The 27,185-nt window shown below is 56.1% G+C and overlaps 2 protein-coding genes across 2 annotated transcripts; both read left to right on the top strand.

Moving 5' to 3' along the window:
- The first annotated feature begins 770 nt into the window (after positions 1 to 770).
- AIM1L (absent in melanoma 1-like) lies at positions 771 to 8,361 on the top strand. The gene is made up of 19 exons (XM_010576360.1): positions 771 to 2,783; positions 3,329 to 3,376; positions 3,460 to 3,578; positions 3,841 to 3,997; positions 4,102 to 4,241; positions 4,329 to 4,455; positions 4,777 to 4,812; positions 4,892 to 5,019; positions 5,253 to 5,379; positions 5,687 to 5,829; positions 5,912 to 6,038; positions 6,157 to 6,189; positions 6,305 to 6,417; positions 6,611 to 6,740; positions 6,906 to 7,045; positions 7,143 to 7,266; positions 7,433 to 7,591; positions 7,971 to 8,130; positions 8,273 to 8,361. Exons 1-19 carry the CDS (start codon positions 771 to 773, stop codon positions 8,359 to 8,361), a joined length of 4,113 nt encoding a protein of 1,370 aa, XP_010574662.1.
- Positions 8,362 to 15,924: 7,563 nt separating this feature from the next.
- UBXN11 (UBX domain protein 11) lies at positions 15,925 to 26,056 on the top strand. The gene is made up of 12 exons (XM_010576359.1): positions 15,925 to 15,931; positions 16,241 to 16,341; positions 17,119 to 17,173; positions 18,233 to 18,309; positions 18,798 to 18,912; positions 20,322 to 20,539; positions 20,874 to 20,951; positions 22,388 to 22,508; positions 23,676 to 23,776; positions 24,009 to 24,076; positions 24,902 to 25,048; positions 25,891 to 26,056. The coding sequence occupies exons 1-12, from the start codon at positions 15,925 to 15,927 to the stop codon at positions 26,054 to 26,056; spliced, it is 1,254 nt and encodes a 417-aa protein (XP_010574661.1).
- Positions 26,057 to 27,185: the final 1,129 nt, after the last annotated feature.

Below are 27,185 nucleotides of genomic sequence, written 5' to 3'. Positions count from 1 at the left end.
TTGGATCAGGGTGCAAGCGCCAGGTGATTAGTGCAGCTCGTTTTTTCGTGCCAATGGGGTTGCAGAGGTGGACGAAGCCATCCCACCCTTGCCGGGCAGCAATAGGGAAGGGTCAAGGGAAGATGCTGCTCAGGTTCCCACCTTCTCTTGCAAATCCCATGGCTGCCCCAGCCCCGGTCCCAGTCCCAGCCAGGCCCTTTCCCCCACAGAGCAGCTTCTATGTTGCTTTTTGGGCTTGTTTGTTTGCTGCGTTTGCTGACTCGGCGCAGCCCTGCTGCCCGCCTGACTCATCCCACAGCTTGGGGCACGGCACTGCTTGGGGCACGGCATGGCCTGGCCGGATCCTGCACACTCACCTGTACCATGCCGGCCCGCTGGGCTCTGCCAGAGCCCACCTTGGTGGTATGGCGGAGCTTCCCACCATCTCTGCTGGATGCAGAAGTGTTGGCACAGGCAGGCAGAGGGGGCCACGGTGTCCCCCCATGTCCTGCACATGCCAAGATGGATGACATGAGCACCTTGAGAATTGCAGAGCCCCAAAACCACTTCCTGTGCTCATGGGACCCCCCCAAAATGTCCTGCAGGATCAGAGGGACATCTAGGGGGTTTTAGGGTCTGGCTCGGGGTCCAGGGTGGTTTCTGCTCAGCTCTCTCAGGGTCTCCTTCTCTCCCTGCAGCTCCGCCAGCCCCAGCGTGGCAGCTGCGGGGGCTAAACCCAGCAGCGCAGGGTGTTACGGGGCCGCGGCAGCCCCATCCCCGGCTCCCCCGGCATGGATTCGCCATTTCGGCAAGCCAAGGCCAGGGGCTTCATCTCCAGCACGGAGCTGAGCATGAAGCAGTCGGCAGCGGGTGCTCCAGGGCCCGAAGGCAGGTCCCGCTTCCAGAAGGTCTCGCTGGTGTCGCGGCGGCTGGAGAGCACGGGGAGCATGCGGGGCCGGGAGGGGAGTCCCTCCCGCGTCTCCCTCCTGCTGCAGGCCTGGGAGAGGGAGATCGTGGAGAAGACGGCGTCCAGCCCCACCACCCTGACACACCGGGAACGCTCGTCCTCCATCAACCTCCTTAAGGACTTCACCGCGCACGGCCCCATCTTCTCGCAGGTGTATTCCCCCGCGCAAAAGCCCCGGCGGCAGGACGAAAGGGGGAAGGCGGGGGCTGACGGTGGCGGTGATGGCATCCCCCCGCCGGTGCGTGCCCCCCAGGAGATGCCCGTGCACAGGGAGAGCTACGTGCACGGCACCCTCCTCCCCACCCGACCCACCGAACGCCCCGCAGGGGGTCCCGGTGAAGGTCCTGGTGCCCTGAGCCCAGCTGAGCCCGGCTGCGTCCCTGCCCTGCCCAGGGCCAGGCATGTCACCGTGCTGCGGAAGGGCAAGGACGCAGCCAGGCTTGAGCCGGGGCCGGCGGAGGGAAGCGAAGCCCAAAATGGGACGCGTGATGCTGCCGGTGCCACAATGGCCCCACCGCAGCGGGAGAGCCACGGGCAGGATGGCAGCGGCTTCGCTGGGGCCGCAGCAGGCAGCGAGAGCTCGCCGGGCACCGCAGAGGCCTCCGGGCTCCCAGCTCAGGGATCCCCTGGGGAGAAACACTCACCACAAGCCGAAGCCGTGCCGGTGAATGCAACCCCAAGAGACGGTGACAGGCCTGGGGACCCACAAACCAGTATAACCAGCTCCCCGCAGTGTCCCTCCGAGGACACCAGTGGCCAGGCTGATCCGGCTGGCACAGGAGAGGGAAGCATGGCAGATGGGGACGGCACCATTTCAGCCACGCCGCCGAGGACAGAGAGCCCCCCGGGAGCTGGCGGCATCCCCGAAGACCCCTCCTTGGAGGCAAGCGATGGTCCAGAGCCTTCTTCGGAAGCACCAGCATCTCCTAAGGCTGAGCTTGAGTCGGAGAAGAGTGAGACAACAGGGGACCCCCAGGACACAGCCCAAGAGCCCAAGAGTAGCCCAGACCCCCCCAGTGAACCCCCAGCCCATGACCCACCGGCCGAGAACCCCCAGGACACAACCGAGGAGGACCCCGAGCTGCTGGTGGACATGGAGATCTTCGTGGACACGCTGCGCAACATGGAGCCCTCAGAGATGCGGAAGGCACCCAAAGCCCCACGCCAGCCCCGGCCATCATCGCTGGGTCGCTGTGCCGCTCTGCCCCCCATCCAGGAGGACCGTGTGGCCCCCCGGGCCCCGATCTCCTTGCCCAAGGCCCTGCGCGAGCTGCTGGCACGGGACCCGGTGGGGAGGCAGGAGGAGAGCCCCGAGGAGGAGATCGAGAACCCCTACCTGAGCCCCAATGAGCAGGTGCTGGTGGGGTCCCACCATGGGGTGCCCGGGGACAGCACAACCAGCGATGGCCGGGTGGAGGGGGGCTCTCTCCCAGGGATGCCGAGGCAAGCGGGAGCAGAGGAAAAGGTCAAACTGGTGGCCGGGGGCTTGGCTGACCGCAGCATGCTCTTCCGAGGGAATGTCCTCAAAGGCATGGCGCTGCTCTCCCACTTCTTGGAGCACCGGGCAGCCACAGCCGATGAGGGCAAGCCCTACTCACGCCTGGACAACAGCGTGCTCTACAGCCGCTTCGTCTCCCCCAGCACCACCCTGCTCGAGCTGCCCGGCAGGGATGGCAGGGGCATGGGCTCACCCACCCCTGAGGACCAAAACGGGCTGGGCCCTGGTGACAACCCCGGCCCCGAGATGGCCATGCTGGAAGCCCCGAGTCCTGGCTCCGTCCCTCCTGTCACCGAAAAGCCAGAGAGCGCCATGGCCCTGTGCCCCACCGATGTCCTGGTGAGTGAATCCCGCAACGCGGCGCCTGGGGAGATGCTCTGCCCTCCTGGGCACGTGGGGCGGTGGTGGGGTCGGAACCCTGGAGCATCCATCTCTGCTCCCAGCACACGGCTTGTTCTTCCCATCAGAGAGGTCACGGGGTGAAAGCCCTTGGTGCGATGGGAGGGTACGGGGATGGGTGATGGGAGGGTACTGGGATGAGTGACAGGAGGGTACCAGGGCAGATGATGGAGGGTATTGGCATGGGTGATAGAAGGCTGCTAGGGCGGGTGATGGAAGGGTACCAAGTCAAGTGATGGGAGGGTGCCACCATGGATGATGGCAGGGTCCTGGGGCGGGTGACAGGAGGGTCTCGGGGCAGGCGGGGAGGCTGATCCCCAGCAGTGCAGGAATGCTCAAGGTGTGGCTGCTCGGGGCGGTGGGAGGGATTGGCAGACGCCAGACGCGAGGCTGCTGCTTCAGCTTCTTTGGGCTGCGGGGAGATGGCCGGTGCAGCCGATGTCCGTCCGCGCTCCTCACGAGCCCGTCCCCTCTGGTGTTCACAGCAGGAGGAGAAGGAGGGCTTTGAGAAGATCAACATGAGACCTGGCAAGGTACAGGGAGCGTGGCGGGGTCGGGCTGGGCTGGGGCACGGTGCGGTATGGTAGCACCTCTCTGCTGTGTCACCCCCTCCCAGATCATCCTCTTCTCCGAGGCCGGCTTCGCAGGTCAGAAACGGGAGATCTGGGGCGACGTCCCCAACGCCACGTCCTGGGAGCTTTCGCACACCATCTCCATCCGAGTCATCCGAGGCGGGTAGGGGACAGTGGCAGGGTGAGGACATGGAGGGAGGGCTTGGCCAGGGCTCCCGCGCTCCCCGTGCCGGGGATGGCGGCCGGGTCGCAGCCTGGGGTTCAGGAGTGACTGTCCCAACAGTGCTAATTACTGCGGCTGCGATCCAGCATCGCGGCGGTGGCAGGATGTCCCCACCCATGCTCTGCCCCGAAGCTCCTGACGGCTGCGGGGCTGCGGGGTAAAGACAGGATTTTCCCCCTCTTTGCTCCCACCCCGCTCCCAGGTGGGTGATGTACGAGAAGCCGCGGTTTCACGGGCGCAAGTGCGTGCTGGCTGAGGGGGATGTGGAGATCGACAACCCCTGGATGGCGTACGGGCAGAGCGGGCAGCCCTGCGGCAGCCAGCCCTTCCGCATCGGCTCCTTCAAGAGGGTGGTGCGGGTGAGTGCAGGGATCCCCTGGACCCTCCAGCTCACCCCACATCTCCCAGCACCCACCAAGTGGGGGCTGCCGGACCCCTGTAATGCTGCTCTGCCCCACACCAGGATTACCGCACCCCTGAGATCAGCCTGTTTGCGGAGGAGAACGGCGAAGGCGCCCGGCTGAAGTTCACCGACTCGGCCGAGGACACACGCACGCGGGGCCAGGCGCTGACCGCCGCCTCCATCATCGTCCACTCGGGCCTGTGAGTGGGACCGTGGGGTTGGGTGGGGGCCGGGTGGGCTCCAGCACAGACTGGAATGAGGCATGATGCTTTCCCCCTCTTCCTCAGGTGGCTGGTTTACTCCAAGCCTTTCTTTGATGATGACCCCTACGTTTTGGAGCCGGGCGGGTACCCCAATTTAAAGTCTTGGGGAGCAAAGGACCCATCCATCTGCTCCATGCACCCCATCAGGCTGGTGAGTGCCGGTTGCTGGAGCGCGGTTACTGGGGTGCCGGCGCCGTATCCAGCCCTGGGCATGACAGGCAAGAGCATCTCCCGGCAGCTCCTGATTCACAATAGTGAGAGCTCAGTGTGGAAATGTGCCAAGTGTGGTTCTGGAAAGTGGTCCTGTGGGCCAGTGGTGAAGGAAAGCAATAAAACAAAGTCCAAAAGACCTTGTTCTTGAATGAAAATGACCCAAAAACCAGCTCAGGCTTTAAAGGCGGGGGGGAATCGGATGTCCCAGCACCATCCCCTCCTGCCACCGCAGCCTCACTGGGGCTCCTTCTCCTTCCAGGGTTGCCCTGTCGTGGAGAGACCCGGTGAGCCACAGGTGAGCACCGGGCCAGCACCCGGGGAGGCCGCAGGGCCGGGACAGCCGTGGGACCGTGCTCACCCCACCATGTCCCCAGGTCCTGATCTACGAGGCCGCGGGTTTCCAGGGCCGCAGCTTCACCATCAGCCGAGACATCTACGATGTGAAGCGCCTGCCTGGGCTGGTGTTGCCCACTGTGGGCTCCCTGCACGTCCTGGGCGGCTGGTGAGTGGTGCGGGCTGGGCAGCGCCGGCAGGGCCAGCATCCTGGCTGGAGCAGGCTGGGAAGGTGATGGTCACCCCTTGGGAAAGGACTCGGAGGAGCTGCCCAGGGCTGTGGGATGGCCGTGGGCAGCTTGGTGGAAAGGGTGGCACTGGAGTGGCGTGGATGGTGTCCCCGTGTCCCGGCATTTTGAAATCCTCTGGAGACCTCACTGCCCGCGTCTGCCTGTGCCGCAGCTGGGTCGGCTACGAGAAGGAGGGCTTCCGCGGCCACCAGTACCTGCTGGAGGAAGGGGAGTACCAGGACTGGAGGCAGTGGGGCGGCTACAGCAAGGAGCTGGTGTCCTTACGGCTGATACGGACGGTGAGGGCAGGGGTGGTGGCATTGCTTGGAGATGGACCTAGTGTGGGCAGGGAGAGCCAGGCCCCCTGGTCCCATCCTTATCCCCCAAAAGGGAGCCTTCCCTGTCTGCGTCAGGCAGCTGGGCATTGCCTGCGATCCCCCCAAACTCATCACATGCAGAGATCTAGGTGCCCAGAGCTGCTCCCACCCTCCCTGGGGTCCCTGAGGCCAGGCAGGACCCCAGCTGCGTGTGTGGAGAGTGCCCGGCCCACAGTCCCTTCCTCCTGACAGACCGAGGGGCTTTGGGGGGGTCTCCTTCTCCCTGCAGGACTTCTCCGACCCGGCACTGGTCCTCTTTGAGGCCATGGACTTCGAGGAAGGTCCGAGCGTGGAGCTGAGCGAGGCGCTCCCCGACATGCAACTGGCTGGCTACGGCACCGTCACCCAGTCCATCCACGTGCTGAGCGGCGTGTGAGTGCGGGGACAGGGGAGAGGGGGGACAGAGGGACGAACTGGGGGCGGTGCTGAGCCAGCACCCATGTTTTCCTGGCAGGTGGGTGGCCTACGAGGGCACCAACTTCTCAGGCGAGCAGTACATCCTGGAGAAGGGGGTATACCGCAACTGTGAAGACTGGGGTGCCACCGATTGCTGCATCGCCTCGGCACAGCCTATCCTGCAGGTGAGAGAGCCGGACCCCCCCCCCTTCGGCACGGGACCCACCGGTGCCACCGCGCACGGGGCTGGTGGGGGCCTGGCCAGGGCAAGACGCCAACCAGCCCCGCTGTGTCTGCTTCCAGGTCGGGGAACACAACCTCCATTTTGTCTCCAAGGTCAGGGGCGGCAGATGGGGAGGGTAACATGTCCCCCCTTGGGGACATGGCCCTTTGCGGGGTGGTGGTGATGCTTTGTGCCCCCTCACCGAGCCTCTCTGCACCCTCTCCCCAGATTCTGCTCTTCTCAGAGCCTGACTTCTTGGGGGACCATGTTGCCTTTGAGGAGGACCAGGATGCCTTGCCCGCCGCCTTTGTCCCACACTCCTGCAGAGTCCGCGGGGGCAGGTAGGGTGTCCTGGGGTCTCACTGCCTCTGGCTGGGGATGGGAACAGGGACATCACCCTGGCTGGCAGCCCCGCAGGTGCCCACGGGTGCTCCTTGGGAGGGTGGGCCGGACAGAGGTGTGCTGGGGGGCCACAGGAGGGATGGATGCCCATCACGATGGCCGCATCAGCTCGGGCATGCTCCTCCTCGCCAGCTGGATCCTGTTCGACGGGCAGGCCTTCGCGGGGGAGCAGCACGTGCTGTCCGAGGGCGAGTACCCCACGCTCAGTGCCATGGGCTGCCTTTCCTCCACCGCCATCCGCTCCTTGAAGAAGGTCCCGGTGGTGAGTGCCACCAGCACTGGAGCAGAAACCCCCCAGGAACCTCCTTTTTCCCCTTCCATGGGACCCCCAGCGCTGGCTCTCCAGCCTTGGAGCCCTTCTGCACCCATGGGTGCTCGCTCCTCCTGCTTGTCCCCCTCACGCTTCATCTCTTCCCCAATCCTGCAGTTTTTCTCGGAGCCCTCCATCTTCCTGCACGGGCTGGAGTGTTTTGAGGGGAAGGAGATCGAGCTGAACAATGAAGTCCGGAGTCTCCAGGCAGAGGGTTTCAACAACCATGTGCTGTCGGTGCGCGTCAAAGGCGGGATGTAAGTGAGCCCCAGCTCTGCTCTCCTCTGCCCTGGGCAGTGGGTGTCATCTGCCCACCTCTGCCCGTCTCGTCCCATCCCATCCTGTCCCCCGCAGCTGGGTGTTGTGCGAACACGGTGACTTCCGAGGGCGCCAGTGGCTGCTGGACTGCACCGAAATCACCAACTGGTTGACCTACAGCGGGCTCCAGCACGTGGGATCCCTCTACCCCATCCGCCAGGTGAATGCCGCCCTGCGGTAGGGGACGGGGCGCTGGCACTTGAGGATGTGAACCCCAAAATCCCAGGGCAGGTGGTGAGGTCCTTCCTCGGCCAGCCACGGCATGTAGGGCTGGAGGGGCAGGCAGCAGGGCTTTTCAGTGCAAGAAAAGGTTTCTCTCTTTCCAGAGACGGATCTATTTCCGCATCAGGAGCAGGGAGCTGGAGCTCTACCTCTCAGTCCCCGATGACGTGGAGGACATGAAAGCGGGGCGAGTGGTCGTCTCCAGCCTGAGTGAGCAGAGCAGCTCCGTCTGGTACTACGAGGATGGGCTGATCAAAAACCAGGTCAGGGCTCACGTGTGACAGCCAGCGCCATGGAGAGGACCGGGGGAGCCCGTGGCAGGACTCCTGCTGCGGTACTCCCCACCCCACAGCGATCTTTTAGAGTTTATAACAGCTTTTCCCAGCGTCTGACCTCAGCCTTGTCCCCAAAAACCGGTTGATTCTCTCCTCCCCAAGTTTCCCCTGGAGACACGAAGGCATCTCTGCCTTCCTTGAGTTTTTGTCACCCTAATCATCCCCACCTCTCACTGAGGGGTTTTCCTGCTCATCCCATGTCCCACCCCAGAACCAGCTGCATTTACAGGGAAACGCCTCTCAGCTCCAAGCCTTTGCACCAGGCAGAGGTGATGGAGAGGAGCGGGCTGACCACAGCTCCTTGCAGGTGGCCCCCAACATGAGCCTGCAGGTGATCGGGCCAGCCGGGAAGGGCGCAAAGGCCGTGCTGTGGTCTGAGACCCGGATGCCACGTCAGACCTGGAGCATCGATTCTCAGGGACGAATCCACAGCCAGATGTTTGAGGACATGATCCTCGATATAAAGGGTGAGGCCTTGGCACTGGCACAGGGACTGTTTTCCCAGGGACCCCCAAAAATAGGGTGTTTGGCCCTGAGATGGGGCACCCACCCCTTCACCGCCATTAGAATTGTGATCTGCCTTCCTGAAACCCTCCCATCGCTCTGCAGGCGGCCGATCCTACGACCGGGACCATGCCATCGTTTGGGACATGGCTGAGGAAAGACCCACACAGATCTGGGACATACAGGTGCTATGAGGGGGGCGGCGTGCGGCCCTCGTGCCCAGAAGTGCCACAGGGCAGGATGGGGACACCCTGCCAGCCCCATGCACGCTGCACCCCAAACACCCCTCTACTGGCATGAAGGATGCCCACCATCCCCTCTATCACGAGGGGGAACCACCGCACCTCCCTCCTGGGGAGCCCCGTACGTGGCTCACGAAGGACCCCACGGACACAACCGGCACGGGACCCTCTGGAGTGCGGCAGAGCCCCCTCCCCACCAGCTTCCCCCTCTGAACTGTATTTATGTACGTGTGTAAGATACAGCCCTCCTCGTCTGGGCCAGCTCTGCCTGGGTGGGTTGGTGTCCTTGTCCTTCCGCTGGCCACAGCCTGGCAGCCCCCACGCCGGGGGAGCTGCCCCCCACTCAAGCACCTTGCCACCCACCAGCCCCGCTGCCCCAGGCCTAATCCTGCTCCCAGGATGGGAGCCCGGTGCCCTCTAGTGTCCATGGGCCACAAGCAGCACCGGGGCCCTGGGTTTTGAGAAGGGAGGCACAAGCCAAGCTGTGCAACACCGGACCCCACCAGCCTCAGTTCAGGGGTGGGGAGCCCAGCCTGCTCATGCTGTGGGCTCGGGGGTGTTCCAGTCGTGTCACCCCAGGGTGAGCTCTGCTTCAGCAGCATTTAGTGTCCATGCTGCAGAGCTGCGTCGTGGCTCAGGTCACTCGTCTTCGAGGTCCCCGGGCCAGAGGTCTCCACCTGGGTGAGGGCAGGAGCTCCCCGGGAACATGACTCAGAGCCAGAAGGGACATGGGGTGAGAAATCCCCACACAAGAGACATCAAGCGCTTCTGTCCTCGCTGCTGGCGAGAGGAGATGGCTGCCAGCAAGGGCCCGGTTTGCTGAGCAGGTTGAACCCAGTTTGGGGAGAGTCACTGCAGTCAGGGCAGTGATCACTTATCAACCCCGCAGCGAAACACGGCTGTTCTGGCAGCGCGATGCCTCCCCGGGAGGTTTCCTCAGCAGACTCAGGTGCACCGAGGTCCTTACATCAGGCGTCTCCAGCCGGCTGGCGACTGCTCTGGCTTTCAGCAACAGCCACGATCAAACGTCCATCTTGATGCTGAAACATATCCCCAGTTGCCCCAAGACCTGTTTGGGCAGGAGGACACGTAACCGCACGACAGCAGAGCGGAGCGTGCTGCGCAGGGATGCCGGGCTCCGCCACGCTCCTTGGCCAGGCCGGCGGGCACGCAGACTCTTGCTGTCCCGGGCCCAAACCACTGCCTGCAGGCAGCGGTGACATGCAGGGCAACAGGCAGGGCAATGTCAGGCCTGCAGAGCGAGCAGGGACGCAGATACTGGGTGCCAGGGTATGGCAGCCCATGAAGAAATGCTGGTGGGAAGGCAGAGGAGAGCACCAGAGGATGGGGGTGAGGGTGGGTGAGGGCCTAGGAGACACGCAGGAAGGACGCTGCCACCCTGTACGGCGTGAGCTGGGCCTGTGGCACCTGGAAGCCACGGAGGGACTTCGAAACACACAGGCTCAGCCCAGCTCGGCGGGTGGGGACGCTGCTGAGGGGGGAAAAGCCTCTCAGCAAGGCCCCACTCGAGTAACTGAGACCCAGAGATGCGCCTCACCCTCGCCACGGAGAGCCACCGCCCCTTATCCGCCCTTATATACCCTCCGCCGGGCCGGGATTGGCTACTAGCCGGGTGTTTGACAGCGCCTGATTGGTGGGGAAGCACATGCCCCTACCGTGGGATTGGCCAGGACTCACTGTTGGGGTTGAGGGGGGTGCTCTAGGGACCGCCCGGCCTGCAGGGGGCGCTGTGCCCACACCGGGCCCCGGCCCAGGCCCCGAGGCCCCGGCCCCGGGCGGGGCCTCGGGGCCTGGGCCGGGGCTGTGGAAAAGCCTCGGGGGGATCCAGGCCGTACCCCCCCGATCTCATACACACCCCCCTCAAACACAAGGCTCAGGTCCCTCCAGCACGGAGGGTTCAAGGCTCCGGGTAAACAGCCGGTCCTGGTGTCCCCCACCGGCCCCTCAGCTCCGTTACCAAACCAGCCCCCAGAGCGGAGACGAGCCAAAGGCCTGTACGCCAGTCGCTTTTATTTCTCAGAACCTCGCTGCAGGCCGGCTTCCGAGCTGGGAAAGCTTTGGGGTTTCATTTAGAGGCCGGAGGGGAACGGGAGAACAGAGCAGAGGGAGGCAGGGAAGGAAGCGATGGCGGCACGCTGGCCGCTCCTCCATCCTGCGAGGGTCCGAGGAGGTGCTGGTGCAGGGGATGCCATTCTGGGGGTGTCGTCTTTGGGGTGGGGGTGCACAGTAGCCCCCTCTGGGTCAGCGCAGCCGCAAGAAGAAAGCCACAGCCAGCGCCAGGGTGAGGGAGAGGAGGAGTGGGCTGCCGCAGAGGGGGCTTACGTTGCTTGCGGCGGGGTGTGGAGCAGTGGGGGTGATAGTCGTGACCACAATCCCCTTGTCCGCCTGGCCAAGGGGCTGGAAAAGAAAACGAGAGAGTCAGGCATCGCTCCAAACCGGAGCGGACAGCAGCACGGGGTAGAAACCCCCCCCAAGACCCCTCAACCCAGCTACCCTGGGGGCAGAAAGGAGCCAAGGTCACCCCAGTGCCCACGCTGCCCCTTCCCAGGCAGGAAACACGGCCTCCTCTCCCCTGGCAGGTTCTCCTTCACACCACACACAGAAATTACCATTGGCTTCAGGGTTTTCCCGCCTCACTTCGTGGTCCTGTTTCTAGCCAGGGGCTTTTAGAAATTGGGGGGGGGGAAGGAGAAGAAGCTGGGGGTTGGTCTCTGGCCCTCAGATGGCTGTGAGGAAGTGGCTGGGGATGTGGTGACCCATGGGATGTGGGGTGCAGGAGCAGAGCTGGGAAACACCCATGCTGGAAGCGAGGGGGAGGAGGAAGAGGAGGGACCGCTGTCCCCCCAGGGTTTTGCAAGCAGGGACATTGCAGCCAGTGTGGGAAACGTAACACAGCTGGGATGGTGATTTCAGGGCAGTTTCCTTCCGTCTCTAAAGATCAACACCTTCCAAATTAAGGCACTGGCATGAATCGCTCTAGCCCTGGCTGTGCGGAACCACTCTCTCTGGGTTTTTGGTCCTTTCCTGGGACTCCCCATGTAAGTGGCTGTGCGTTACGCCTGTGAACAGGGACCGCAGCGACAAGCGCTGCCCTGGGCTGCTGGAAAAGGGACACCATTTCCCTCCATGAACCAGCCCCCACACTGGTTTGCACCACTCCTTGGGTCCCTCCGGAGCCAGTACAGGGCCCCAACGCCCAGCTCTACCTCCTCACAGGCACTCTTGTGCTATGAGGGTTTTTGGCTGGTTGGCCCAGCCACAGAGCAGGACTCCCAAAGCATAAATACACCCTGCGGAGCCAGCTGTGGTCACAGCTGTGTAGAGTTTGTGAGAGAAATAAGCATAAGCAAATCTGGCCCCATTATCAACACACTGTAGAAAAAAAAAAATCATCCCAACAGCTGTTCTGAATAGCATTACCCTCCCTGAAAACGCCAACACATTCATCCCTCCTACACCACGGTCCCCACCCAGGAGAGAGCCGACATCCACGGCACTCGGACCAAGTCTCCACGGAGCCTCCCAGCAGGAAGGAAAACAACCTCCAGCAGAGAGAGGTAAGAGGAAACCACACAGCCGTGTGCCCACCCAGTATCCCCACAGCCGTGTCCAGCATCTCCAGTGTCCCCGCAGCCATGCTCAGCATCCCCACATCAGGCACAGGCTGGGGGCCAGCATGCAGAGGAGAAGCTGCAAGATGGGGTGGAGAGCTAAGTGCAAAGGTTACAGATAGGAGTGATGGTCTTAAGTAAAAAAAAAAAAAAAAAAGCTTTAAAAAAAGCAACGTATGGAAGTATTCAGAGCTTACAGACCACAGTGCAAAGCTCCTGGTAAGATAGCCAAGGATAAAGTAAAATAGAAAGTCAAATGCTCAATTTTACAGCTGAAGTTCAGCAGAAATTCTCCCACCGGTTGAACCCTACAGCCTCCCCAACTGCTGTCATGCCCACAGGACAGAGCTGGCTGGACACTCCGGCCTTTGCTGGGCCCCGCGCCGTGGGGTTTCTCTTACCATGCAGAGGACAAGCAGGGCGAGCAGTAGGAGCCCACAGGTGCGCTGCATGGTCAGGGCTTGACTTACAGTGTGCTGTGACACTTCCTCATCTGCTCGCAGTGATTGCAGTCAGAGGCTTTAAGTGCAGCGACGGCCCTGTCTCACCAATCACACTTTCCTTCCCTGCACCAGCCCCACCACCAAAAGGGCGATTTGGGGAAGCCGCATTCACTGCCAATGCTGCAAGGGAGAAAGTACAAGACATGGCATGGGGGATGTCCAGGCGGGGACGACACCGTACAGCCCTTTTAGCCCCGCTTCTCCATCACCCGGCACAAGAGCAGCTCCTGCTCCCCGGGTTCCCCAGAACAGCCACACAGCCAGTCCTGAGTGGGACATCCTGGCTGCCATCTCCAGCAAAGGCAGCAAGCCCCTCGCCCTGCCTTTTTCCACATCACAAAATACCACCTGCAGCATGAAAACCCCCCAGGCTGAGCTCTGCACCTCCCCTGGGGCTCCCCATCCTGTGCCCCACACCCAGGAAGGCCTAATAGCGATTATGGGTTAAAAAAACCCCACTGGTTCACTGGGAGGGTTTGCAAATTGCAGCCAACGTTTCAACAAGGGCTCTGCGTTGCACCGCATAACAAACCTCCTTCCCTGCAACTCAGGGCAGAAGCTGTGTCCAAGCTGTCCCTCTGAATTTCCATTACACACCTGGGGTAGTCTGATCCAGGTAATGGATCAGGGAAGTGGCTTCCTTCCAACCCCCCAACATCCATCTCCTCACAGCAGATCTCTGAGCTCCCTCACCCAACTCGACTCAGCAGCAGGAAACAAAAGCGATCTGGTTAGAGATGGTTTGAAATGCGCCCAGCATATACACCGCTTGTCTGGTTTTGTGTTGCTGAAGTGCATCACAGCACAGTGAGCGCACCGGCAGCTGAAGGCTCCTCTGCAGCAAAGTTTCACCAAATTTAGTTCATTTTTGCACTTCATGTAATTGTCAAAATGAAAGTCTCATGGGGACAGCTGACGTCCCATAAAAGGTGCTAAAAATCAGCCTGTTCTGCTCCTCTCCAACAGGCGAGGCCAAGCTCTCTGGAGAGTAGAGCAGCACGGTGGCGGGTGGGACGGGGGATGCTCAGGGAAGGCTGGCTGGATGGTGGCAAGCACCGAGTGGAGTTCAGCGCATCAGCGAGGCAAAATGAGCGTGCGGTAGTGCCTGGGTGAGGGAAAGCATTGCTAAAAAATGGAGACGAAGCAGCGGAGGAAATCAGGAGCAGCTGTACAGTCTGTGATGCCTCGGGCCAGGCTCTGCCACAGAGCATGTCTACAGGCTGAAGCTAAGGGTGTGCAGAGGGTGGGTGAGGAAAGGAAGCATGGCTGCGTGTGGTGCTCCTGCACCTGGTCTCGCCCCAGCACCAGGAAACCTTTGAAGCACTCTGAAGTGAACAGAGGTTAAAAGAAAAAAAAAAAAAAAAAAAGAAAGCACACCATTTTGCCAGCAGGTGTGCAGGGCAGAGAAGTGGCAGGCAGAACAGAGCCTGCCACCAGCCCGAGCCTCCCTCCTCAAGTGACAAACGGAGGAGGCTTCCCCCGGTTTATCCCTCCTCTCCTTCGGGGAGCAGCCGGCAGCGGAGGCCGCGAAGGCCCCGCCACGGGCCGGCAGGCCGGATCACCCGCAGCGCAGGCCGAGGTGGCCTCGGGGTAGCCCACCGAGGGGGCCGGGGAGCACCAGGAGAGCAGGCGGGACGTCTGCGGATCCCGTAGGGACCCTCGCAGGTCCCGGGGCCCGGCTCCCAGCCGGGGTCCCCCCGCCGGCGCCCTCCCGCCGTAGCCGTGGTCCCCCCTCGTCCCCTCGAGGGAAGGCGGCAGCGCGGTGCATGCTGGGATGTGTAGGCCTCCGGGGCTGCCTCGCCCGCCACGTGACCAGGGCTGAGCCAATCGCAGCGGCCCTGCGTCGCCGTGGCAACCGCTTGTAAACAAGATGGCGGCGGCGCGCTGAGGGCGGGGTGAGTGCTGCTCCAGCGGGGTTGGGGGGGAAATGGGGAAAACCCCCCGTGGTTTGGGAGCCCCCACACACACACCGTGAGGGTCCCCCCCAAGACGCGGTCCTCTCCCCCGAGCACACGCCGGCGTGTCCCCAGCGCTGCCACCCACGTCGCCCCCCCCCCGGGCAGTACCCGGTTACCCCCGTTATTTTGAGCCCTTTTTTGCTAACGATCCCTCAAAAAGCTGATCGCTACCGGCCTTCCGGGGACTCACAGGGCTGCACATGACGGTGACAGGCTCAGAAACAACATCAGCTCGAATAAAACTCCCCAAATTTCTTACTTGCTGTCTCCTGGCCGACATCGGTCCCCAGCAGGTACCAGGGATATTAGTCAGTCATGTCTCGCACAGGTTCATATCGCGTTTGCGTTTCCTCAGTTTCAAGCAAAGGAAAGTTGCTTTCTGCAGCTGCAATGGCATCACAAGTGTCAGCTCTTTCACCCCGACGCAGCGGGCACCACTGCACCTCAACTCACCACGGTTTCACCCCCTGTGCTTTCAGACAGCACCCACAGATTGGAGCTCAAGGATTTTAACTGTTACTACAAGGCACACATTTAGTAGTATGAACACCCCACTCTGCCCAGAAAGCAAGTATATATGGACTGGGAAGATGGGCTGATGAGAGAAATGTACCATTCAGGGTTTTTTGGACAGCCTTTTCAGTTACATTTAAAAAAATTTTCCCATTAAGCAAATCCAAAGTTAATGAACCAATGTTTCATTTTTACATATTATCTCCTTTTATTTTTACTAAGAGGGCAGAGCTGTCCAAGTTCATTGCCTCCACTGGTAAGGCTTTTCTTACTGTCTACGCATTTTGCAATGATTGTAGCGCTCTCCTACACGTGTCCAAAATCAGATAAGTAACAAAAGGTTTCCACATCCTCAGCAAGCCCTAGAGCACATTAGAGCCTCATCTATTTTTACAGTTCCATTTTAGGTCACATCCTTCCTACTCGATCTTAGGGCAAAAACTCCCTTTGCACTCCCAGTGAAGTTTGCTGCTTCTCTTAATCCCAGAGTGTTGTGCTTTTTGTTAAAATAGCTCAATATTACCACTTTCTGGCTTGCTGGGCAGTGCAGGATGCTCTGTACAAGTACCATGGTCTTTTTCTGCTAGCCCCATTTTGTGTTCACTCTGCTGAGATTGTACCTTCCCTTTGGGTCCTGGCTCATAACAAGTGCCCACATACACTCGTTAGTCTTACAGGATTGAGTGGAGTGGGCCACCCTGCCTTCTTCTGCCCTCTCTTTCCCTCAGCATAACCCCAGTATTTCTTTACCTGCTTTTGAAGAAGTCTTATCCAAAACGCTGACCTGTTTTCTTTCTTTCATGCTCTTCGTGCCTCTTCTCAGAAGATGACAGCCTGTCTCCTAGGACAAAGAATCCAGTGCAAGGCAGTCTCCCCTCCTGCTCAAGGGGGACAACACTGAAAAAGAATATGCAGGGTAAAGTCCCTCAATGATTAGGGGGTTCTGGGCCATCACAGTTTCTCACTGACAGTTTGGTGGACTCAATACCCCAGGCCAGGGCTAATTCCTGTGGTCCACATCTCGCATACACAGTGTGCTGTCAGTGACACAGCCATCTCCCCACCAGTCAGGAGCCAAGGGATTTCTACTCAGTACGCCCAAAAGGTACCCTTGTCCTACCTGCTGTGGCAGAGCAGGAATTCTTGTGTGGGGTCCACTATGGTGCAGACAAGCCTCCAATACCAATCGCCATTTTAGAGAGGTAATACGTATTTGTGCTTTCAGGCGCAGCTCACACTGACATGGAGCTCATGTCCTCCATGATGCAAAAAGTCACTCTGTTGGAGCAAAAAATAGAGGAACAAGCACAAGAAATCCAGCTGAAGGTAAAAATACTGCCCCTTACTGAACGTGTTCTGTGCTCTGCTTTGACGGTTGAAGCCACAGTAGTGTTACACCTGCTTAGACCTAGTTTGGGCTAAAACAAGTTAATCTATAGCCTGCTTTGTTAATTACACAAACAAGCCTTCGCAAAGCAACAGAGCAATTTTATCAGTCCTTGGGGTGGGAGAGTGGACAGCCCCTACCGTGACTTCTTAAAGACTCTCAGCACCCTTTCACTGATATCATTAGCTGTTTAGCTTCAGACATTTCTTTTCTTCCTTTTGCTTTCTGAAACAACAGCTGCTCATACAGCAGACTCATCCTGGAGCAGACCACTTTGCATGACTGCAGCTTAGAATAAATACTACCCCCCCCCCCTTTTTTTTTTTTAAAGACGTGCCTGCAGAAATGCTGGTTGCATTTCTAGATCAGCCACTTAGTGCATGCAGGTCAGAACATGAGCTGTGCCTGAGCAGGAGGCACAGGGGCAGGAGTCTGTGTGTTTGCCTACAGCTCTTGGGCAGACAGAGGAGGGGGAGATAGGTCAGTGTGTCCCTCATCTATTCTTGGAGCAGTGTATTTATATCCCAGCCCTCATTTGAGTCTAAGATATTTGCGAGGTGATACAGCCTTTCCGACCCTTATTTTGCCTGTCTCTAAGTGGCATGAGAGTATGTGCACCACTGACTCACCTAGCCAGGACTAATTGTGCAAACTGTGCCTCAGGGTCCTGAAGGCCAAGGAACTAAACGAGGTCATTATTTGTTCTGGTCCTGAAGGACAGGAGGATTGCTGAACTTGAAGAGAAGATGAAGGCTATTCAGAAAGGAGAAGGTAAAAATTATTCTACCCTTGACACCTTGCTCCTACCTGTGGGAGAGCTACAGAGCTCCTGGTACTGCAACAGAGCAGGCTTGGAGACCTCCTCTCTGAGCCATCCTTGCCTTAAAAGCCCAAAAGCCTCTTTGGTGAGTGGTATCAGTTAGACACACATGGTACTGTTTGCCAAAGCAGATCCACGCTTTGTATGTGCATCTGTTACTCGGCTTTTCTGGTGTTGTAGAAAACATTATTTCCTGACCTATTTTCTACGGGTTACTACGTTTCCATGAGTATAGACCAACCACACAGATACATGAGGATGGTTAGATGGTTAGAAAAAAAGAACAGTAAATACCACAGAGTTCAAACAGGCTGGAAAAACAGAGCTACTAAGCGAAACCAAAAATCTACCTGGAGTCTCAAACAGTATTATAGGTCCAGGCTCACTTGTCCTGTAAGGCAGTCTAACTCTAAATTGAACCCAGCTTTGAGTGAGTCACAGAAGATCTTTCCCCCCATTCAGTTACTTGGAATCCAGCAGCTCTCCATCTGAGCACAGACACATTTCCTACATCGGCTGAACTACCTTGTAAGCGTGAAGCTGTGGTGAATTCTCCATTTCCTGAGCAGAGAACAAGAATATGCCTGTCAAACCACAAACATATGTTTTGTACCTCATCATGCATTGTTCTAGCCATTTAGTCTAGGTTTCTGGATCCAGCTTTAGTGGACACCTGCTCATTTTTTTAATAGGTCCCTTAAGACTGAGTAAGTCAAGCAATTCTCATTGTATAATTGCAAACAGCACCACTCACATCAGCTTACCGCAGCATAAAACTTCACCAGTATCATTCACAACTATCTTTAGTCTGTCAGCATCTTTATCGAACTGCTGCAGGTTGAATTGTCAGGGACCAGCATGCAGAGCTCATGTTCAGCTCCTGTGTCGTATGGGCTTGAGTTCACTTTCGGTACAGGCAGGTACTGCTGGGGCATTTGCAATGTGTGACACACGTTATCTATAGCTCTTCTTTAAGGCTGTACATACAAAACCGAAGTCTTCCCTTTCAGATGCTCCTGACTCATCCACAGCAGAGGAACTGGAAATTAGGTGCCTTCAGCTGCAGACCCAGGTCTGGGAGATGGAGGTGAGACACCTGCTTCACTTGCCCAAAGCCATCTACACCTTTGGTTTGAGATCATTGCAGTCCCAGGCTGCTTAGTCTTTTTCAAGCCGCCACTTTGATCATCACAATTCTTCACTTCACCCCTCTGAAAAGAAAGAACAGGTTGGATGCGAGCTACAGGGCAGTAGGAGTTTTTTTAATACAAACATTTGTGCCTCCTGCAAGCCTCTTCATTTTGATTTCTAGGACTGTAGAAATACTCTTTGCATCTACTACAGTCTTGGGAGATTACTGTGTCACTACAGATACTTTCACTCTCCCTTTTGCCTACTACTAGTGAGCTGCTACTACAACCCTGCCAATGAGTTTGTCTGTCTGCCAGGGCCAAAGAGCCCCAAGACAAACCTTCTCTTTCACCTCCCCTTCTACTTCTAACGGTCACAGCTGACCACTCTCAGGCTTCCATTTCTAGTTTTCTGAAGCTCTGGTCTACAACTTTCCTCATACAGCAGTTTCTAAATGACTATGGGCTGATTTGGGTTGGAGAGAGACATGAACAGCTGGAAGATTTAGAATCACTCAACGACAAAGAAGAGTGGCCAGCAAGGACCCTCTGGAAGCCAGGTAAAGCACCAGCACTCTTTGCTGAAGCAGCTATCTTAGCTCCTGCTGCATGCTTAGAGAAGGTATGATACTCCCTAGAGCAGATAAGCGTCAAAGACCCAGAATTTGGGTCTTCAGAATCTGGGATCCTGTGCTGAGGTCTTCACATCAGTCCACCTCAGGGACAGAGACATGGAGCAATTTAACAGGAGCTAAGCCAGGCAGAACGTTGGTATTTTATATACCTGTATTTTGTAAGCCCCATCTAGGAGAAGAGGAGAGAACCCAATGTCTCACCCATTTGGAAGGATACCCTCACAGCAGCTGCTTCCTGAAGAGTTTACATACCCTAAACGTTTGAAGCTTGACTGCTCTAATAACATTGACGTAAAATGGGTGGAAAATGGAATCAGATGCTTTGTGTATATAGTAGCTGTAGTAACTTACCCATATTGTCTGGCTCTATCAGAGAGTATTGTTTGCCTTTCCTCCCAACCACCATGTGAGTGGTTTAATTGAGACCTGATTGTTCTGTATGTGGTCCAAGCATATTTGGCAATGGCTTCTTAGGAAGTGGTAACAGAGAAAAGAAGAGTAATACTTGGGCTGTACAGCCAATGCTGCTTCCTAACCAGCATGCAAATTTTAGCTAACTAATTCTTCCCTCCCTTAGATGCAGGAGGGGAGAAGATGGAGGAGGCAGTCGAAATAATTGTTTTCAGCTCACCTTTTAAACGCGGTATTTCCTCCACCCTCATCACATCATAAAAAAGTGGAACAGAAACGACCAAAAGCTTTAGCTCTGCCTACATCTCTTCTTTCCTCTTCTGATTTCACTTTTCTGTCCCATCACAACTCTTTTACTGCTTCACCCTACCACCCTCCTCAAGCACCCCGATAAACAGCCTCAGCAGTGCCCTAGCAAGAGTGAGGAATCTACTGGTGGCAAGGAGCAGGCAGCCGGTTGCATTTACACTGGCATTTTTCTTCAGCAAGCCTGCCCTGATCCATTTATCCAATTTAGTTCATCCAACTAGTTAAGTCCCTCACTTTGCGCATTTTACAGCACCACATTAAGGGACAACACAACACTTCTGAAATTACAACCAAAGACCAGGAGCTGAGCGTGGTCTCCAAACTGCTGGCTGCATGGTAGCTGGCTCTGGTGTTACATTAGCTTGTAGCAACAGGGCTGTTTCCCTGCTGCCCTGCCCTTGTGGTTTTTGCACACACCCATGTAAACCTGGCAGCACTGCACCACAGCAGCAGCGTTGCACCATGCTTTGCAAAAGCGTGAAAGGCAAAGCATGGAGAGGCAGCACAGACAGCCCAAAAATGTTAGGACTCAAATGCACCTCAAATTCACACAAAGGTGAAAGCTGCTTAGCTGGCATCCCCTTCCCCCTGTAACTGTGCTCCCTCTGCCACAGGTGAAGCAGTTGTTTCCAAACACCAGATTGATTTTGATTTAATCTTGGAAAACGTGAAGGATTTGAATGTGCTGGCTGGAGAAGGCATTTCTCAAATCGAGCACACGCCTGGGGGTGCTCGGCTGAGACAGCCAGAACCCCTCCCTCTTATGCTGTATCAAAATGGGATGGTCATGTTCAACGGACCCTTTCGGCCCTATGAGGACCCATCCACACAGGTATGGAAAGGTCTGTAGAGGAATTAGACTTAGAGCCATCCTCTTATCATTCACTAAGCCTCAGAAAAGGGCATGTGTAGGAATAGGGCTTGTGACCTCATCCGAGTCCTAAAAAGGAGCAGCTATTGAGAACTCTAGCTTCTCACTTGTATTCCCATGGTGCCTTTAAAGACCAGTATGTCTTTGTGTAGTAATTTTTAGAGATGGAGATTCTGGGTCTTTTATGCAGACTTTTCTGCATGGGAATAACAACACAAATAGGAGCAGCCCAGAAGGAATATATCAGTCAGATAGGAAGTCTGAGGTATGACCATGAGCTGTCATTTTGTTTCAGCAATGCCTGCAGGATATTATGGATGGCTATTTCCCTTCAGAGTTGCAGATGCGCTACCCAGATGGCATCCCTTTGCAGGTAAGCATTGCAAAACCCTATTCATCAGCTTTTTGGAAGAAATGGCTCTCTTGCTTCCCAAGAAAATTGTTCAGTTTTTTTTCACCAATCTGCTGGATGCTCCCCACAGCAAATTAAGTTTGAGGTTTCTGAACACAGCATACTCGCAGCTTAATTCTGTGCATGTGTGTCTCGGGGAAAGGGTGGCTGGGAGCACACCTGCTAGAGCCGTTACAGGAAATGAGTGATTCGGCATTAGGACTGAATGGTTTCTCTGCCTCAGCGGATCTTGTCTTGGAACAAGAGACTTCTAAGAGCATAGCAGGCTTTGTAGAAGAGAGGTATGTGCAGCATTTGAAGAGCTGTGTAACAAAAAGGAGAAAAAAGTTCTCAAACAGTTCCCCTGGAAAAGCTTTTAAAAACAGATTGAACAAGGAGGATGTCAGAGTTTATTTTGCCACAATTTTTTTGATTTGGCTACCTGAGGTTCTTTTGGGCCCCATTTTTTGATTTCTCAGAAACAGCAAAAAGCCAAGGCCACATTTTCAGGCAGAAAGCAGGCAGAGAGCCTCGGAGGACTCTAATCTAGGTCTTCAGGTGCATCTGAAATGTAAGCAGGCACAACCAGAGGGGTGCACCTACCCACTGCCACAAAGAAAGCAGGGCACAACTGCACGGGTGAGTATGAGGTTAGGACAGCCAGAGTGAGCTGGTAGGTGTGGCAGTTAGAAAGTCAGGTGGAAGAGGAAGGATTGTGCAAGGCTCTAGGGGTTGTTGTTCTCTATAATCTGTGCATAGCTGGCCACATCTGGAAGCCACAGGACAGTACAGTAACCTGGAGTAAATACGGACACAGAGCACATCCACCTGAGATATGGCCAGCCAGGTGTAAGAGAAACATAAGTGGAACCCAGACAGAAAGACTACCCCTATTTATGCAGCTTTCCCCACTGCTGGGGGCCTCAGGCTAGCACACTGCCTTCCTTGGTTTGTTAGAGCCATCTGACAGTCCCCACTGCAGCTTCTTACTGCCAAATCCCTCTCCATCCCTAGCCTGCTGCTTTCACATCACATTCCACCTGGAGAGCATTCTCAAGTGTGGAAGCAGACACGGAGGAAAGGTCAGGGCCAAGTACATTTCTTACAACTCATGGAAAGGAGCAGCTGCCCAGTGCCTGTTGAGATGGATAAACAACTGCCCTGTGGTCTGGGTGGGCCATCCTGGGGACTTGAGGGATTCACCAGGACTTGCTTTGTTAGAGAGCCTATAGGAGCTGAAAATGCATTTCATTGAGTTTAGACAGCTGGCTCAGCTTCCAAGGAAGCAGCTCTCTTGGTTTCATTTGGGGTTTACAACTCTTGGTTGTCATTGCTGCGGTTTATCGTGCTCTAATGCAGTGAGAACAAGCTTGTGCAAGAGTCAGATTTGCTTATGGCGTTTGGCCTTAATTCAACAGGTCACTGACAGAAGGGATGTGGTATTTCGGGAGAGGGACCTTCCAGGGAGTTTTCCTGGGCACGGCCAAGTTGTTGGCCATTCAAAATCAAATGAGGTGCAAGAAACCACCAAGATCCCAGGTAAATTCTTAGACCTGCCTCAGAAATGCAGTTAACTCCCAAAGAGGAGAATCAAAACCTTACCGGGGCAGTCCAGCTGGTAGGAGGGGAACGCCTAGGGTCCGAGCGAGGAAGGCAACACCTCTGGGTCAGAGCCCTGTGCTTGTAGCCCCAGTGTTGCTTCAGGAGCTGGGAGCCAGGCAGCACACATGGTGTCCTCTCATCATTAAATCCTCCTAAAGAATGAGACATGACAAATAATAAAAGACCAGAAGATCAGCTGGTTTCCAAAAACATATCTGCCCTGTGCATTTCTGAAAGGCCAAGCTCCTTCTAGCTTCACCTTTATCAGCAAAGGATGCTGAGGGAACCCAGCAGATCTTGGGGGAGTAGCTTGCAAACAACCTTCAGTTCGCCTACAAGCTCGCTCTGTAAAGGCAGACACCTTCAAGCCAGACTGATCTTGACTGTACCAAATATGGGATGATTTCTCTTCAGACTTTTGTAAGAGAATATGAGACATAAGGTCAGGCCACAGATTCCTCATTTTGCTTCTAGGCTCTAGCAGTCTGTGTAAGCAATACCTGTCAGTGTTGGAAAGTCAAATGCAGTCAGTCATATAGACAGAAAATAGTGGGTTTGTGCATGCATAACTAACCCAAACGTGTGCATTGCCCATCAGCAACATCTTCCTATTTATATAGAACTGTACTAGTTGCTCATTCATCTCAAGGCCATTCACAAACAGAAGCTGTACTAAATGTTTCCTTTATCCAAGTAGTAAAAAAATGTAATTGCCTAGTGCCACCACAGAAAAAGGAATGAACACCTACAAATACACCCTCACAAGATGAAAAATTTTCCAAGTCTGTAAAAATTGTCATAGGTTTAGTTTTTCCTGTTCACAGCAGGGCTAACCAGGTTTCTGCCTGTTGTGCCTCCCAGCTGTGTGCTGAACAGGCTGCACAGTTGCTCACTGTTGACGTTGACAATCAAACATTTAGTGGGCCAGAAAGTGGGACAAGCTTCAATGGGGGAGACTGAGGACCAGTCTCAGCCTAGCTAGGGGAGGTTAGAGCTCTCCCTGTCGGCAGTTGCACTCTCTCATTTCACCAAAACAGCCTGTTCTGGGGGAAAATTGTTTGTCAAAAGGTCACACATGGACACATCTCCCCTCTGCTCTACCAGGTCCCAAACTCTCCGTGGAGCAGTTTCTCAACAAGCTTTCTAAGTCCTCGAAACATGGAGAAGCGATCAGTGTCCAAGATTCAGCCAGAGCAGCGCAGCAGGTATGAGTGGACCCCTCAAACACCCACAGGATGAGGCCAGCAGTGATTCCCTGGGCTCAGCACCCTGCACAGCACTGGCACCCCCTCCTTGGGCCTCTCTCGGCTCTGCATAACCCAGAGAGGCTCCACCAGAGCACACGTGGCACTTTGGCACCTGCTCCTGGGCTTTCCTGGCACTGGTTGCTCTCTGTGCAGAGCAGGCAGTGATGATGCTCACCTGGTTTGGTTTCAGGGCTCTGATGGGGTGCGGAGCAGCAAAGAGATCCTGATGGAGACACCCAGGCTGTCTGCCCTGGAGAGGTACAGGCACAGCCCCTCCATCCCTGCCCTGTCAGGCGCTCATCTTCCTCCTGTTTCATCACTAAAGGTTTATTTCAGGGCTTTCAGTTGAGGAAGTAAATGGACTTGCCCCTTCTATCTTATACCTTAGGAATAATTAGAAAAAAAAGTCTCAGTTTCATTTTTGGGAAGACCACTGAATTGTTCATCATGAACCTGCCATCTTTTACATCTCTAACAAAAACTTAGGCTGTTCAAAATGTTACCTACTTATTGCTGTGAAATACTTTTCCCAAGAGCAAGCCAAGGCCTAAGAGTTTGAAACCATCTAAAAAGCTGTTTGTGGTCATGTTAAATGGGAGAATCCCTCCAGGAAATTGATGCCCGAGTGGGAGGTCACACTAACAACACTTTTCAACTCATAGTCTTCTGGCAAGACAAGACCCAAATAACTAATGAAAAAAAAACCCCAAGCAGATTATTTTTAATCAAAAAAGTAGGGCAAAGTACTTACCAGACAGCCCTGATCTAAAACGAAAAAGCTAAAAAAGGTCAGCAACCCTCTTTCCAAGGCACCTTTAAGCAGTGAAAGCAAAGCAGTGGTTTTGGCCTGTGGGTTGGTCTGCTTGCCCACAGTCAGATGGGGCCTTGTACATCTCGAGGACATTTCCAAACATAAAACACCTCTCCCCCGTTCGGATCACCCTGGCAGCCCAGAGGCTCTGCCCGTTGAGTGGAGCTCACAGGCTCTCCCCCATTTGGATCACCCTGGCAGCCCAGAGGCTCTGCCCATTGAGTGGAGCTCAGAGCCCTCACTCCTCAGCTGATGAGGTTTTCTAACTCCAGGGTGAAGACAGCTGAAGAGGCTGAAGGTTCTGCCCCTGATATCTGCACTCTCCGCATCAAATCTGAGAGTGGGGAGCAGACGTACATCATAAAGATGCTCTTCACAGAGACCATAGGGGACCTGCGCCAACACCTCGCCCACGCCAGGTAGGCCTAGGACTTCCTCCCCTCCTCGCTCTCCACCCGGCTCTGTAGAGCCCCAGGGAAGGTTTTTTGGCTGCCGCTGGAGGCCCTGGCATTGTATTTCAAACAGATCAGCCTGACCTGGGCAGGGCTGAGGGTTACAGTCCCAGCCCCAGGAGCTGCTTGGCACGCTCTGCTGCTTTGGCTCCACAACCAGAGACGCTCTCTGGGCAGCACTGCCAGGTTCACACCTTTGCCAAAAAGCTGCCACAGCAGCAGAGTTAAATCTCTTTTGTCCTCTTGGAATTGCTGTCTGACCCAGGTCCATTCACTGCCCTTGCCTCCTTCCAGCTGCTCAGCAGCACTCGCCTGACTATTGCCACCGTTCCCAAGGTGTTGGTGTGGCCTGGAAGCTGAGCTGCAGCCTTCCGCTTGGCTGATGGATCCGCTGCTGGACAAACACCACCCTTTGCTCAGCCAGCTCTGTATCCCAACGCATTTAATGCTGCCCAAGTGCTTGCACATCCCTATGGGGACAGTTCCAGATGGCTGAGGGAACCCCTTTGCTCTCCCCTCTTCCTGCTCCTGTTGCGGGCCGCAGGTCTGGCCTTGGTCTGAGCCCACGATGAGCTCACCGCTGTTGGGATGCAAGAACCTCCTTCCTCACTGCAGCTGTGCAGCCTGGAATGGCCGCTCTGTGCCTGGCTGTTTGCAGTTTGGGCGGGAAGTCCTTTTTTCTGCTTGGCCTGTGCTTGTAAAAGTCTCTCCCTTCTGCTCTTACATAATCACAGCTGGATCAGCCAGAGCATCTCAGTAAAACCTTGGGGGATCCTGAGTGTAGGAAACATTGTGCTGTTCTTTCCTAGGGGTGGAGACTCCGACTCATATGAGATCATCAGTACCTTTCCCCAGCGGGTGTACACAGACAACTCCAGGAGCCTGCAGGAATGTGGCCTGATCCCCAACGTCTCCTTGCTGCTGCGGAGAAGAGACCCCTCCCAACAAGAGGGGACAGGGCTGCAAACAGCTTAACAGCTCCTAGCAAGAGCTGCTCGCTCCAAGCTCTGCAAGAGGAAGGAGCTGCCTTGCACAGTTAGCTGTTATAAACCTCCCCTGGCTGGGAAGAGAGAAGAGGGGTGTCTTTCCAGATGTAGTTTCATTGCGCCGTTACCTGGGACAGAGAGAAGAGCTCAGAGGCAGCGGTTTGGCTTCTCCCTTTGGCAGAAGGTGCCAGGCGCAGTCCTACTGCCTCGCGGGTGGATGTTTTTTTCCCCCAAGACAGGTGGGCTTCCAACACTGGGGGGGCACGTTTCTGTCAGCTCAAACCCCCAGCCTCGTTTCTTATCTCTGCTGAAGGTTACACAGGCTGATCCCTACTCAGGGAAGGCCGCCAGCTTTACACTGGTACTGGGCAGTTGCTTAGCTGGGCTCAGGGATTCTCTATAGCAGCAGGACAGACAAACAGCCAGGGTCCGTTTGCTTTCCACACACAGCTGCTCCCCAGAGATTTCAACAGCACTTAAACCACAAGAGAAACAGGCTCAATTATATGGTCCCTGGTGAAGCTAAACCAAAGGGCCTTGAGCCACTGCAATGCTGGGACTGAGCCAGACCCATCTCAGCCAGGAGATCCTGCTACTGGGTTTCCTGTACGTGAACAACTCCTTCCCTTGGACAGCCCCCAGCTCCAGCGGGGCCCAGGCTTGAAGCCACACCGAGCCTGCCTGCCACAGCCCCAAGCTGCCAGCCTCCCTCCCTCCCTCAGCAGCCTGCTGCAGCGGGGAGCTGGATGCTGCAACAGGACACCATGTCATTGGAGAAGAGCATAATCCCTTCGCTGCTTCTCTGCTGAAGCCCCAGTAAAGCATCTTCCTCCCTCTCCTGTGGGCTAGAGCTGTGCTTTGCAGGCCCCTTTCCCCAGCACATTCTTCCTGTTTCAGCTGTGACAAGCTCCCACTTGACTCCCAGCTGACGACACTCCCACTTGTGCAAGGCAGCGCCTTCTGGCAGGTTCCCTTTTAGCAGAGACCCAGCCCTCATTAAAGGCTCCTAATAAACTGCAACATTTATTTAAGTTGCAGTTTCCACTTCCATTAAGATTTCAAAGGCACAGTTGCTGTGGAAAGGGGGCAGGCTGCCCAGAGCATTTCCCGGACCCCTC

Source organism: Haliaeetus leucocephalus, unplaced genomic scaffold (assembly GCF_000737465.1).
Source record: "Haliaeetus leucocephalus isolate CR32 unplaced genomic scaffold, Haliaeetus_leucocephalus-4.0 Scaffold517, whole genome shotgun sequence".
NCBI lineage: Eukaryota > Metazoa > Chordata > Aves > Accipitriformes > Accipitridae > Haliaeetus > Haliaeetus leucocephalus.
This window is presented reverse-complemented; position numbering and strand designations above follow the sequence as displayed.

What these genes read in the sequence shown, in the direction of transcription:
- AIM1L (XM_010576360.1), top strand. Translation starts at nt 771, where the DNA reads ATGGATTCGCCATTTCGGCAAGCCAAGGCCAGGGGCTTCATCTCCAGC. An exon ending in CTGCACGTCCTGGGCGGCTG is followed by an intron (nt 5,020 to 5,252) that starts GTGAGTGGTGCG and finishes CCTGTGCCGCAG; the next exon opens with CTGGGTCGGCTACGAGAAGG. An exon ending in ATCCACGTGCTGAGCGGCGT is followed by an intron (nt 5,830 to 5,911) that starts GTGAGTGCGGGG and finishes TTTTCCTGGCAG; the next exon opens with GTGGGTGGCCTACGAGGGCA.
- UBXN11 (XM_010576359.1), top strand. An exon ending in GGCTATTCAGAAAGGAGAAG is followed by an intron (nt 17,174 to 18,232) that starts GTAAAAATTATT and finishes CTTCCCTTTCAG; the next exon opens with ATGCTCCTGACTCATCCACA. An exon ending in CAGCCAGAGCAGCGCAGCAG is followed by an intron (nt 23,777 to 24,008) that starts GTATGAGTGGAC and finishes GTTTGGTTTCAG; the next exon opens with GGCTCTGATGGGGTGCGGAG.